This window comes from Hyperoodon ampullatus (assembly GCF_949752795.1).
Source record: "Hyperoodon ampullatus genome assembly, chromosome: 2".
In the NCBI taxonomy this organism is placed as follows: Eukaryota; Metazoa; Chordata; class Mammalia; order Artiodactyla; family Ziphiidae; genus Hyperoodon; species Hyperoodon ampullatus.
Window position 1 is genome coordinate 61,516,975 of NC_136915.1, and position 13,679 is coordinate 61,530,653.

General features: G+C 32.8%; 1 protein-coding gene across 2 annotated transcripts in view; it reads right to left on the reverse strand.

The window, feature by feature from the left end:
* The window catches only part of LRRC40 (leucine rich repeat containing 40), a gene marked incomplete at both ends in the record, with an annotated part of 50,527 nt that overhangs the window by 12,978 nt on the left and 23,870 nt on the right, over positions 1 to 13,679 (reverse strand). For both annotated transcript variants that reach the window (XM_079727454.1, XM_079727453.1), the window contains 3 exons: positions 6,575 to 6,620; positions 6,976 to 7,063; positions 11,146 to 11,318. In XM_079727454.1, the coding sequence (XP_079583580.1) occupies positions 6,575 to 6,620; positions 6,976 to 7,063; positions 11,146 to 11,318 (307 nt within the window). The remainder of the gene's footprint in view (positions 1 to 6,574; positions 6,621 to 6,975; positions 7,064 to 11,145; positions 11,319 to 13,679) is intronic.

Sequence of the window (13,679 nt, forward strand, 5' to 3'; positions counted from 1 at the left end):
AATATTTATACTGCAAAGCCATTTTAAAAATTCTTAAAAATACTTAAAAATAGTTTACATGATTTCTATTGATAGATATTACTGGTGAAAATATCTTTTCATATGTTTTATTTCCAATATCTCAAATCTAGATCTAGAATTTAATCTTTATTTAATAGAAATAAAGTTCAAAATATTTTAATAAATCCTACCATAAGAAAATTTAGGAGTAGGAAAGAATAAAGGATAACTACAATGTCTCAGAAGAAACAATGACAAGCAATCCTTCCTCTTAAGCAAAAATAATATGGTATTACTTCTAATGAAGTAATTTGTTAACAAAGGAAAAGTATTATTTCCCCAAAATTTCTACCAAATAGGCATCTGCCTATCTTTTCAGTTTAGGATACTACAAAGCTGATTATCCCCAATCATTTAAAATCTGGCAATTTGCATAGTCAAGTAAGCTTTTGGTACATTATTCACATTAAGATCTTTCTTAGCAAATGTAAGACTTTATTTTAAATAGATATTTCCTAACATGCATACCTACTTACACATTTACATACAATCAACCCTTTCACTAATCTCCAGAGACCATTTAATGTTTCACACTGTCATAATATGGCATAAAAAACAAAACAAACAAAAATCATACACATTTAAGAGATAGCTTTGTGATTTTTTGGCAAAAGACACTTCAGCAATCTAGACAGAAATAAAATAAGTCTATTAATTTTTAGCGATGCAAAAATGATAAAACGGTCCTAGTATTCATATGTTAAGAGCAGAGGCTTGCCAAAAGAACATTAAAAAAAAAAAAAAATCAGTAGTATCCCTGATCTTGCTTCAACCCAGTAGGCATTTAGTGAACATTTGTTAAATAATACCAAGTGTATTTCTCTTGCATTAAGCTCATTAAGTTATTCATTAATCAATAATTATTAAGTGATTATTTTCCACACAAATACATATCATATAAATATTTTATTTACAGAAGTAGCACAGAATAAATGACAGAATATCAAATAGAAATAAAAGACACTGAGAGAAATATTAATACCAAGTGAAATGCTTTGGTATTTAGAAGTTCCCTAGCGATTTGGTTATGTCACTTTAAAAAATATGTAATATATACTGCCAAATTACATCAGCAGAGAGACATATTAAACCAGCAACAAAACCCAGCATTATTTTTTAAATATACATGTATATTAGCATGATTACATATTGAAATAGAATATTCTCAATACTTTCCAAAGAGCTACTTTTAGTAATCAGCATCAAGGAGAATGTAAAGAGAGAGGCTGTTGTCTCTTGGGAGGGGACTACTGTTAGAAATAGATTTATTTTTCATCGTATGTTCTTGTATATTGCTTGAATTTTTTTTACCATATACATTTATTGACTTTTTGATTAAAAAAACTAAGATGGCGATATTCCATAAACTGATCTAGATTCCATGCAATCCCTATCAGAAACCCAGCTGACTTCTTTGTAGAAATTAACAAGCTGATTCTAAAATTTGTATGCGATTGCAAGAAACCCAGAATAGCCAAGACAAACCCAAGAAAGAAGAATAAAGTAGGACTTACACTTCCCAATTTCAGAACTTAGTACAAAGCAATGGTAATCAAGATAGTGTAGTACTGGCACAGGATAGACATATAGATCAATGGAATAAAGCTGAGAGTCCAGAATAAATCCTACATTTATAGTTAAGTGATATTCAACAAAAAATGCCAAGATCATTCAGTGAGAAAAGAAGTCTTTTCAACAAATGGTACACAGAAACTGGATAGTCACAAGCAAAAGAATGAAATTATACCCTTATCTCATACTATATATAAAAATTAACTCAAAGTGGATCAAAGACATGAATGTAAGAGCAAAAGTATAAAACTCTTAGAAGAAAAAACAGGAGAAATCTTCATAAAACAGGATTTTGCAAAGGACTTTTAGATATGAAACCAAACACATAAGCAAAAAAAGAAAGAAAATGATTCCATCAAAATTCAAAAAAAACTTGTGTTTCAAAGGACCCTATCAAGAAAATGAAAAGACAAACCCACAGAAGCCTGGAAAATATCTGCACATCATATATCTGACAAGAGACTTATATCTAGACTACATAAAGAATTATTACATCTCAATAATAAAAATAATTAAAAATTGGGCAATGTATCTCAATTGGGCAATGTATTTCTCCAAAGATGTACAAATGGCTAATAAGCACATAATGTTCAACATTATTATTCATCAGGGAAATGCAAATCAAATCTACAATGAGATACCACTTCATACCCACTAGAATGGCTAGAATCAGAAAGTCAGAAAACAAGTGTTAGTGAGGATGTGGAAGAATCGGAACCCTAATACAATACTAATGAGAATGTAAACTGGTGCAGCTGCTTTGTGAAAAACAGTCTGGCAGTTCTCAAATGACTTAATATAAAATTACCATACGACCCAGCAATTCCACTCCTAGATGTATATGCAAGAGAAATGAAGACACGTTCACACTGAAACTTGTAAATAAATGTTTATCACTGCATTATCCATAATAGCCAAAAGGTACTGCAATTCTTTCTGAGGTGATGAAAATGTTTAAAATTGACTATGGCAATGGTTGTACTTACCTGTTAATATAGCAAAAAACATGTAGTTGTACAATTCTAATGGAAGAATTGTATGGCATGTGAATTACATGACAATAAAGCTGCTTCTTATTTTAAAAAAAAAAAAAGCTGTATTTCCCAGCTCCCCTTACATGAGTGGCTGCAATATAAGTTCTGACCAATGGCATATGAGAAGAAGTCATGTACAATACAACAGCTTAGTATATATCCTAATATATTTAATCGACCTTGTACCTTATAATGCCATAAAACATACCTTTTTAAAGTACAGCAATCAATGTCTACTCTCAGAGGACAATGAAATTAAACTAGAAATCAATAACAGAAAGATAACTGGAAATTCTCAAAATATGTGATTATTAAACAACACATTTCTAAATAACACATAGCTCAAAAAATAAATCTAAAGAGAAATTCTACAATATTTTTAACTACATAAAAATAAAAACACAACTTATTGAAATCTGTTGTTTGCACTGAAAGCAGTGTTTAGAGGGAAACTCACAGCATTCAATGCATATACTAGAAAAAAAGAAAGATCTAAAATCGCCAATCGAAGTTTCTACTTTAGGAAATTAGAAAAAGAAGAGATAATTAAATCCAAATCAAGAAGAAAAGAAATAAGAAGAACTAGAGTAGAAATTGATGAAATTGAAAACAGGAGATCAATAGAGAAAAATCAATAAGACCAAAAGCTAGTTATTTGAAAAGATCAATAAAATTAGTATGCCTCTATGCCAGGCTAAGAAAAAAGGAGAGAGGACACAAATGACTAATATCAGAAATGAAAGAGAAGGCATCACTGCAGGTTCCATGCACACAAAAAAGGATAATGAAAGAATACTAAGAACAATTCTATGTCCACAATTTTGATAACCTAGATGAAATGGGTGAATTCCTAGAAATACACAATCTTCCAAAACTCACACAAGAAAAACCAGACAATCTGAATAGGCCTATTATCTATTAAAGAAATTGAATCAATAATTAATAACCTTCCGAAACAGAAAGCACCAGGCCCAGACAGTATGACTGGTGAATTCTACCAAACATTTAAGGAAGAAATTATACCAATACTCTACAATCTTTTTCCAAGGAATGAAGCAGAGAGAATACTTCCTAACTCATTCCATGAGGCCAGTACTACCCTAATACCAAAACCAGACAAAGAAATTGCAAGAAAATAAAACTAGAAAGCAAAATCTCTCATGAACATACATGTAAAAATCCTCAACAAAATACTTGCAAATCAAATCTAAAAAAGTATAAAAAGAATTATACACCATAAACAACTGGGATTTAACCCAGGTATGCAAGGCTAGTTCAGCATTCAAAAATCAACTAATGTAATCCTTCGTATCAACAGGCTAAAACAGAAAAATTACATGGTCATATCAATAGATGTATAAAATGTGTTTGATAAAATCCAACAGGCATTTATGATAAAAACTCAGTAAAACAGAAACAAGAGAACTTTGTCAACTTAATAAAGACTATAACAGCCCTACAGCTGTCATAATTAATGTTGAGAAACTTAAAGCTTTCCCCCTAAGATCAGGTACAAGGCAAGGATGTGCCCTCTCTCCACTCACTCCTCTTCAGCACTGCACTGGAGGAAGTTCTTGCTAATGCAATAAGACAAGAAAAGAGATAAAAGGTACACAAACTGGGAAGGGGGACATAAAACTGTCTTTGTTCACAGATGGCACAATCATCTTCTTAGAAAATCCAAAAATAACCCCCTGGAACTAATAAGTGATTATACTATAGTAAGGCTGCAGGATATAAGGTTAATATATAAAAGTAAATTGTTTTCCTCTATATCAACAATAAACAAGTAGAGTTTGAAATTAAAAACATAGTACCATTTACATTGGCATCCAAAACTGAAATACTCAGGTATAAATCTAATAAATGTGAATAAGAACTATATGAGGAAAACTACAAAACTTTGATGAATGAAATCAAAGAAGATCTAAATAAATGGAGAGATATCCCATATTCATGGATGGAAAGATCCAATACTGTCAAGATGTCAGTTCTTCCCTATTTGATCTATATATTCAATGTAATTCCAATCAAAATCCCAGCAAGTTATTTTGTCAGTATCAACAAATTGATTCTAAGGTTTATATGGAGAGGCAAAAGAGCCAGAACAGGCAACATAGTATTGGAAGAGAAGAACAAAATTGGAAGACTGATGCTATCCAACTTAAAGATAGTAATCAAGACAGTGTGATATGGCAAAAGAACAAACAGATCAATGAACAGAATAGACAATCCATAAAGAGACCCCCATAAATGTAGTCAGCTGATCTTTGACAAAGGAGCAAAGGTAATACAATGGAATATACAAAGGCAAAGATAGTCTTTTTCACAATGATGCTGAAACAATGGGACATCCATATGCAAAAAATAGCAGCTTTATTCATAACTGTCAAAACTTCGAAGCAACCGTGACGTCTTGCAGTAGGTGGGTGAGTAGATAAACTGTGGTACATACAGACAGTGAAATATCATTCAGTGTTAAAAGGAAATAAGCTATTAAGCCTTAAAAAGACGTGAGGGAAGCTTAAATGCATATTACTAAGTGAAAGAAGCCAATCTGAAAAGGTTACAGACTGTATGATTCCAATTATTTGACATTCTGGAAAAGACATAAATACAGAGACAAGAAAAAGATCAGTGGTTGTCAGGGATGGCAGGGATTGTGTGGGGGAGGGAGGATGAATAGGCAGATCACAGAGGATTTTTACAGCAGTGAAAATACTTTGTATATTACAATGATGAATATATGGCATTATACATTTGTCCAAACCCATAGAATGTACAACACCAAGAGCGAACCCTAAGGTACCTATGCACTTGGGGTGATTATGATGTGTCAACGTAGGTTCCATCCTTTGTAAAAAATGTACTATTCTAGTGAGTGTTGCTGATATTGAGGGAGGGTATATGTGTGCAGGCAGAGGACATGTGGGAAATCTCTGTAACTTCCTCTCAATTTTGTTGTAAACCTTAAACTAGTCTAAAAAAAAGGCTTTAAAAATTTTTTTGATTATTCTGACATGACTTCTGATTTATATCAGAATAATCAATCTTGCTTGAGGAGAAAGTATATCTGGAGAGAAAAGGACATTATCTGATTGTCAGAAAATGAGAGTCTTAGAAAATTATGTCAATTTATTTGAAGAGCAAAGTGGAAAATATAAATTACTTAAGTATACAATTATCTTATTTATTTAACATCACTGACTGACAATATGGTGCTAGACTAGACTGTGCATAACCAAGAGTTGTGAGCTAAATTAATAGCTACTTTATTTAGCCACTAAGTTTCGGAGTGGTTTGTTATGCAGCATTACACTGGCACAAAAATTTTTTTCTTAATGTTCTACATGTAGTGTGTGCTACAATAACATACATGAAATAAAAACTGGAATAAATCACAATTTTAGTGAAACATTAAAAATTAAATTTATGGTAATTTTTCTTTTGGTGCATGTTTGTGCTAAATTAGCATTCCTAAAAAATGTGTTTTGTCTTTATTTTTGTCAGAACTTACCAAAACTATGAATGGACCATATATTCAAATGCCTGTTAATATACTTCCCAGTCAATAGAACCCTTATATTATACCATAATAGTCAAGTTTTGCGCTTTTTTCAAAGGTAAAGCATTAGGTGCTTACAGAATCTTTTTTTTATATTTTCTAACTGATACAGTATAACACAACTCAAAGAGATTAAGGATAGAACAGTATTATTGTGAATTTAATGATTTTTTAAATAATTTCAGCATATTTATGGCCTAGTGGATTCAGAATTAGAGCCACACCTGCCAGGGACCATTCTCTCTAAATATTTATACCAAAAATACATGTAAATTTATATACTATTAACTCTTTACCACTTTTCATGTTATCCTTCAAAATATGGGAGAAAATAGAAAAGTACCTTTAATCTTGCTTCGTAGATATTTTAAGACTTCTTGGGTTCCTTTCTGAAAATGTGGGGAGAAAGACATATTCACCAAGACATACATTGCAGTTTTATAGATCAATGTGTATGTTTCAATATCAAATTTAAAAACCAGCACTGAGGGCTTCCCTGATGGCACAGTGGTTGAGAGTCTGCCTGCTGAGGCAGGGGACACGGGTTCGTGCCCCGGTCCGGGAAGATTCCACATGCCGTGGAGCGGCTGGGCCCGTGAGCCATGGCCGCTGAGCCTGCGCGTCCAGAGTCTGTGCTCCGCAACGGGAGAGGTCACAACAGTGAGAGGCCCGCGTACCGCAAAAAAAACCAAAACAAACAAACAAACAAAAAAAACCGCAGCACTGAATTCTAAATATGCTTACATTTATAATTTCTCTTCGAATCGTTCTCAAAGGATTTCCTTCTAGTGCCAGGAATTTCAAATGAAGTTCTCCCAATGAACAGGGCAGACTACAAAAGATTAAATTGATTTCAAGAAAGACATTAAGGGTAAGTATAATTCAACCAAGTAGTAGATTATAAAACTAACATATGACAAACTATACACCATAAAATAGTGTCAAAGAAAGCCTAAGTAACTTAGGCCTAAAATATTTCCTCTCAAAATAGAGGCCAAACTTGTTTAAAAAAAAAAAAAAAAAGAGAAATTTGTTTCGATACTATCATATTGTGATTACTAAAAAAAGAATGTGAGCTATAAAACATTTGCTAAATTGTATCCAGTGCTAAAAAGTAAATGTAAGCAAACAAAATATTTCCTAATTGAAAAAAAAATGAGAAAAAATAATTTTCAATTGCATAATTCATATTTTCATTCAGTAAAGAAAGTAATTTTTATCTTTGGTACACAAAAAGATAACCAGTTTATACACATAAATATTAAATCTCAAAATCTGTTAAGCATCTATAATATACTAGGCACTGGTGTAGGGATATCAAGAACGTTCCCTTAAAAAATTTTTAGTTGAACAAAGGAAAAGGACACATGTATCGCTAACCAAAATATAGGAATTATCTTATGTTGCTGGTGAGCATATAAAATAGCACAGCCACTCTAGAAAGTGGAGTTTTTTAAAGTTAAATATACACTCACTATACAACTAAGCAATCCCACTCCTACATATTTACCCAGGAAAAATGAAAATAATGTCCAACCAAAGACTTACATGAATATTCACAATAGTCAGAAAATTGAAAGTAATTCAAATATCCATCAACTAACTAGTGAAGAGATGAATAAATTGTGGTATATCTGTATAATGAAATAACACTCAGCAATAAAAATGAATAAAAATGAATAAACTATTGATACACATGAATGAATCACAAAAGCTTTATACCACAAGAAAAAAGACACAAAAACTATATGCTGTGATTTCATTTATATGAAATTTTTAAAAAGGCAAAACTACAGTGACAGAGCACATCACTGGTTGCTAGGGGTTGGGGATATGAACAGGGGATTGACTGCAAAGGGTAGGAGGAGAAGTTAGGGAAACAGAAATGTTCTTCATGACTGTAACAATGGTTATACAATTACATACATTTGTCAAAAATCATCAAATTGTATATTTTAATTGGTAGATTTTATTGTATGCAGATTATATGTCAACAAATGAATATTTTTTTAATATATATGTAATAAGACAAGTGTTAAACAAGTAAAGTTGCTCTGAGAGTACAGAAGTAGAAATTAGCAAGGGGGGTAGAGGGAGAAGGGAGTAGCAAAGCCTGGATTTGGGCTTAAAAAGAATGGAATTCCATCAGGCAGTCAGGCAGGAAAAGGGCATTCTAAGGTAAAGAAAATGAAAAAGTCAGTACATTTGCAGTTCAGTGTTGTCAGAGTAGGATACCTGTGGGAGTGAAAGATGACAAAGAGAGACTGAATGAAGTCTGACTCTGAGATGTACTTGGCTGTTACACTAAAAGTTCTGAATGTTATCTTGCAAGACAGTGATTCCCAACTGCTGGATGGAAAACCAGACGCATCAAAATCTCCTAGGAATTTTTAAAAATAAAACTCAAAACAATTCTAAGGTTCCATTGTTAAAGATTCTGATTCATTGTTGCCTCAGTATCTGCATTTTTTCTTAAAGCTTCTCATGTGGTCTGATACATAACCATATTTGGGAAACAGTGCTATAAGAATGGAGAATCATCAAAGTTTTTTAGTAGAAGAACAACCTGATAATTTGTACTTTATAAAAATTACTCTGGTAGCATTGCAAGGAATCAATATTTTAGTTAGAGGAGACTCTGGAGGGGCAAAAAATGCATAGAATGGTCTAATATCTAGGAAGTATAAGATCAGATGAAGGGAAGGAAAATAACAACCTGATAATTTGTACTTTATAAAAATTACTCTGGTAGCATTGAAAGGAATCAATATTTTAGTTAGAGGAGATTCTGGAGGGGCAAAAAATGCATAGAATGGTCTAATATCTAGGAAGTATGAGATCAGATGAAAGGAAGGAAAATACTTATTAGTTTCATTATGTTCTAGGCCCTGTGATATACACACACTTTATATCCAGAGCTCTGGAGAAAGAGAAACAGATATATCAGAAATATTTTTACCCATTACTTTATTTATTTAATATTATTTGTCATCATTTTTTTTTAAATATTTGCTTTCTGCTGCTTTCATGTAGTAGCCAAAATAAGACTGTTATGGGGGAAAATGTATATGTCAGTATTTATGAGGCAAGCGATTATTTCATTCATTAGTTATAAGTACTTTTAGGAATATCCAGGTCACTTATTAATTCTGTCATAAATAGAAGTGAGTGGAAAGAATGGTCACTGTCCAAGCATTCAAATCTATGGTCAAGATGTACCATATGGGGCTTCCCTGGTGGCACGGTGGTTAAGAATCCGCCTGCCAATGCAGGGGACATGGGTTTTAGCCCTGGTCCAGGAAGATCCCACATGCACATGCCATGGAGCAACTAAGCCTACACGCCACAACTACTGAGCCTGCACTCTAGAACCTGCGAGCCACAATTATTGAAGCCCGCACACCTAGAGCCCATGCTCCACAACAAGAGACACCACCACAACGAGAAGCCCGCGCACTGCAACGAACAGTAGCCCCCACTCGCCGCAACTAGAGAGAAGCCCGCACACAGAAACGAAGACCCAACGCAGCCAGAAACAATAAATAAATAAAATAAAAGATGTACCATATGCCATATGTACACTGTGAAAACAATTTTGATTTTTAAAAAGTTATTGAAATATACACATAGAAGAAAGTCTACCTTGCTTAACCTTTCTCCTTCTGTGAAGAGCAAACCATGTTTCTGACATCCAAACATAAAACTTCAGACACCTAACTGGCATACAATCTTAGGTGAGTCTGAGTCTTTTTTTTATGTATCTGTAAAATAATTCCATCTCTAAATATCATGGTTTTATAACTCCTTATGATTCTTTGCTCACTACCCTCTTCCTCTACAGCTCCAACACCATCAATTGCTAAATACTACTTATTCTAACTCATCACACCTTTCACATCTTTCCTCTTCTTTCCATTCCCATTATCACTACAGTTTAGGTCCTTATTACATAAGAGAGAAATCTACAAAGATGTCAACTCAGTAAATTGGATATAGCAAGTGCTCCTTAGTGATCATTATTAGATTAATAGAATTTTTTAGAATTCCCGTCTACAAAACCACTCCTATCCAAAGTATCTGACCCACTATCACCAATTTATTTTTTAATGAGATTACAATCAAGTTGGTTTTGTTGTTAATCTCCCCACCTCTTAATTAACGAAAACTGGCTCTTCACAGGCATTTTAAGGAACTCTTTCACATGGCCTCAACTTATCTTTCAAGAACTAAATTCTCACAATCTCCTTTCGTGCACCCTACCATCTCAACTCGATTCCTTGCTGTTCTCTCTATATGTACCTACAATTCATTTTCTAAACTTTCAGAGCTTTTTTTGTGCAGTTTCCTCCTGCCAAATGAGTCATTCTGACCACCTTACACATGCATTGGAAAATAGTGGTCATCCTTCAAAGATCACATGATAGGACTATAATGAGGCATGATCCTGTGCGTACATTTAAATTTTGTGCTCTAGGCAATTAACTTGCTTCACCCTGGTCCCAGTTCTATAATATCATCTAAAAATTTTACTTCTTCCACAAAGTCTGCCTGAGTCTTCTCAATAAATTGTGATTCCTGTATCTCCTTTAAACCCCCAAAGTATTTCGTATCTCTCCCATGGCTTTACGTCATTTAACAAATTCAACAAATATTTATCAGGCAGCTTCTATGTACCCAGGCACTGATCTAGGAGTTATTCGTAGAGTTTGTGTCCTACTGAGTTGGAGTAACTGATTCTATTAGCATATTAAGCTTGCTGCCAAGAACAAAATCTTTGTAGGTCTACACATGATACCTACTCAATAAACAGTTATTGAATTTGATTTATAAAAGAGATCTCTACATGCTTTTATAACTTATGAATTACAACCAAATACAGAAATGATTTCTTATTCATTCCATCTTTAAACTTACCTACTAATATCATTGTTGCTTAGGTCAAGCCTTTCCAAAGATTGCAGGAGTGTAATTTCATCTGGAACGGATTTTAACTTGTTATCTCGCAGGTCTAGCACAAGGATAGAATTCAGATGCTTAAGGTGTCCTGCCCCTAATACTTCAATCTGGTTTTCACCTACATGTAATTCCTACAAAAGCAAAGATCAATCATGTATATTTCTGTACTCAACTTTATACTAGATAATGAAAATAAAATTGAAATCTTGATTTCAAATCATTGAAAAATACATGGAAAATTATCTAATTACTAAGATGCTTAAATTTTTAATTATATTTAAGCAATCTTACAGTTAAAGAAAAATGACAAAAAGGAAAATTTTCAAGAATTTCCTAGTAATTTAAAAATTAATTAAAGGTTTAATCTGGAAGAAAGTTCAAAGTTTATAAAACCAAAGCAGAGAAATGATTTAGTAGTTACATTTACAGAATTAATAAAAACACAAATCCAAGAACTATACTGATAAAAAATTAAAGTTTTAAAACAAATCAGTACAAGTTAAAAAAGTTATTTATATTATAATAAAGGTTTGTTACTCAACATTTTTATTAGTGATTATTATATATACTGATTTCTCACTAGCAGAGTCTAAGATTATCAGATAGATAATTAATCTTATTAAATGATAATTTTTTCAGTTATTTATATCATTGTCACCATTCTGTTTAAAAGTAACTCGTTTATGGCTTTCTTTGCTGTGCGAAAGCTTTTAAGTTTAATTAGGTCCCATATGTTTATTTTTGTTTTTATTTTCATTACTCTAGGGGGTGGGTCAAAAAAGATCTTTTTGTGATTTATGTCAAGGAGTGTTTTGCCTATTTTTTCCTCCAAGAGTTTTATAGTGTTCAGTCTTACATTTAGGTCTTTAATTCATTTTATTTATTTTTGTGTATGATGTTAAACTTAAAAGCTTTTGCACAGCAAAGGAAACCATAAATAAGATGAAAAGACAACCTTCAGAAAGAAAGTATTTGCAAACAAAGCAACTGACAAAGGATTAATCTCCAAAATATACAAACAGCTCATGCAGCTCAATATTAAAAAAACAAACAAACCAATCAAAAAATGGGCGGAAGACCTAAATAGACGTTTCTCCAAAGAAGACGTACAGATAGATGGCCAAGAGGCACATGAAAAGATGCTCAACATCACTAATTATTAGAGAAATGCAAATCAAAACTACAATGAGGTATCATCTCACACGGGTCAGAATGGCGATCATCAAAAAAAATCTACAAACAATAAACGCTGGAGAGGGTGTGGTGAAGGAGGAACCCTCTTGCACTGTTGGTGGGAATGTAAATTGATACAGCCACTATGCAGAACAGTATGGAGATTCCTTAAAAAACTAAAAATTGAACTACTATATGACCCAGCAATCCCACTACTGCGCACATACCCTGAGAAAACCATAATTCAAAAAGACACATGTACCCCAATATTCATTGCAGCACTATTTACAATAGCCAGGACATGGAGGCAACCTAAATGTCCATCAACAGATGAATGGATAAAGAAGATGTGGTACATATATACAATGGAATTATTACTCAGCCATAAAAAAGAATGAAATTGGGTCATTTGTAGACATGTTGATGGATGTAGAGTCTGTCATACAGAGTGAAGTCAGTCAGGAAGAAAAAAACAAGTATTGTATATTAACGCATATGTGTGGAATCTAGAAAAATGGTAGAGATGAACCTATTTGCAGGGCAGGAATAGAGACACAGACATAGAAAATGGATGTGTGGACAGAGGGGGATGGGGGGACAAATTGGGAGATTAGTATTGACATATACACAGTACCATGTGTAAAACTGATAGCTAGTGGGAACCTGCTGTATAGCACAGGGAGCTCAGCTCGGTGCTCTGTGATGACCTAGATGGGTGTGAAGGGGTGGGGGGGCTGGAAGAGAGGTCCAAGAGGGAGTAGATATATACAAACATATAGCTGACTCACTTCGCTGTACAGCAAAAAGGAACACAACGTTGTAAAGCAACTATGTTCAGAAAAACAAACAAAAAACAAAACAAACTCAACACTAATGCATAAAAGTATACATACAGAAAAGCAAAGCATAGCAAATTTAAATACAATGTTAATGCTATACACTTAATACCAAAAAAAGTAATTAATTTTAAACAGACTTTATGATGAGGTAAACATGAGTTGGCAACTTATAGAATTAGATACATATTCATTCCTGGTATTCCAGGTTTCCTGCACTATGGTCCCAACTTACTTTGTTAGCCTCATCATCTACTACTTCTCCAGTTATAAACTACTCTCCATATGAAATGGACAAATTCTTATTTTTAAAATTGATTACTGCTTTTTTAAAAAAAATCTATTATTAACAATACCATTAATATATTTAGTCATTAAAATTCTGAAAAATAGGAATATAGGAAAAAATAACATAACTAATACATATTCTCAATGTAAAATACATTTAAAATTTTATTTTCAGGATTAACTTTCAGAAAATGT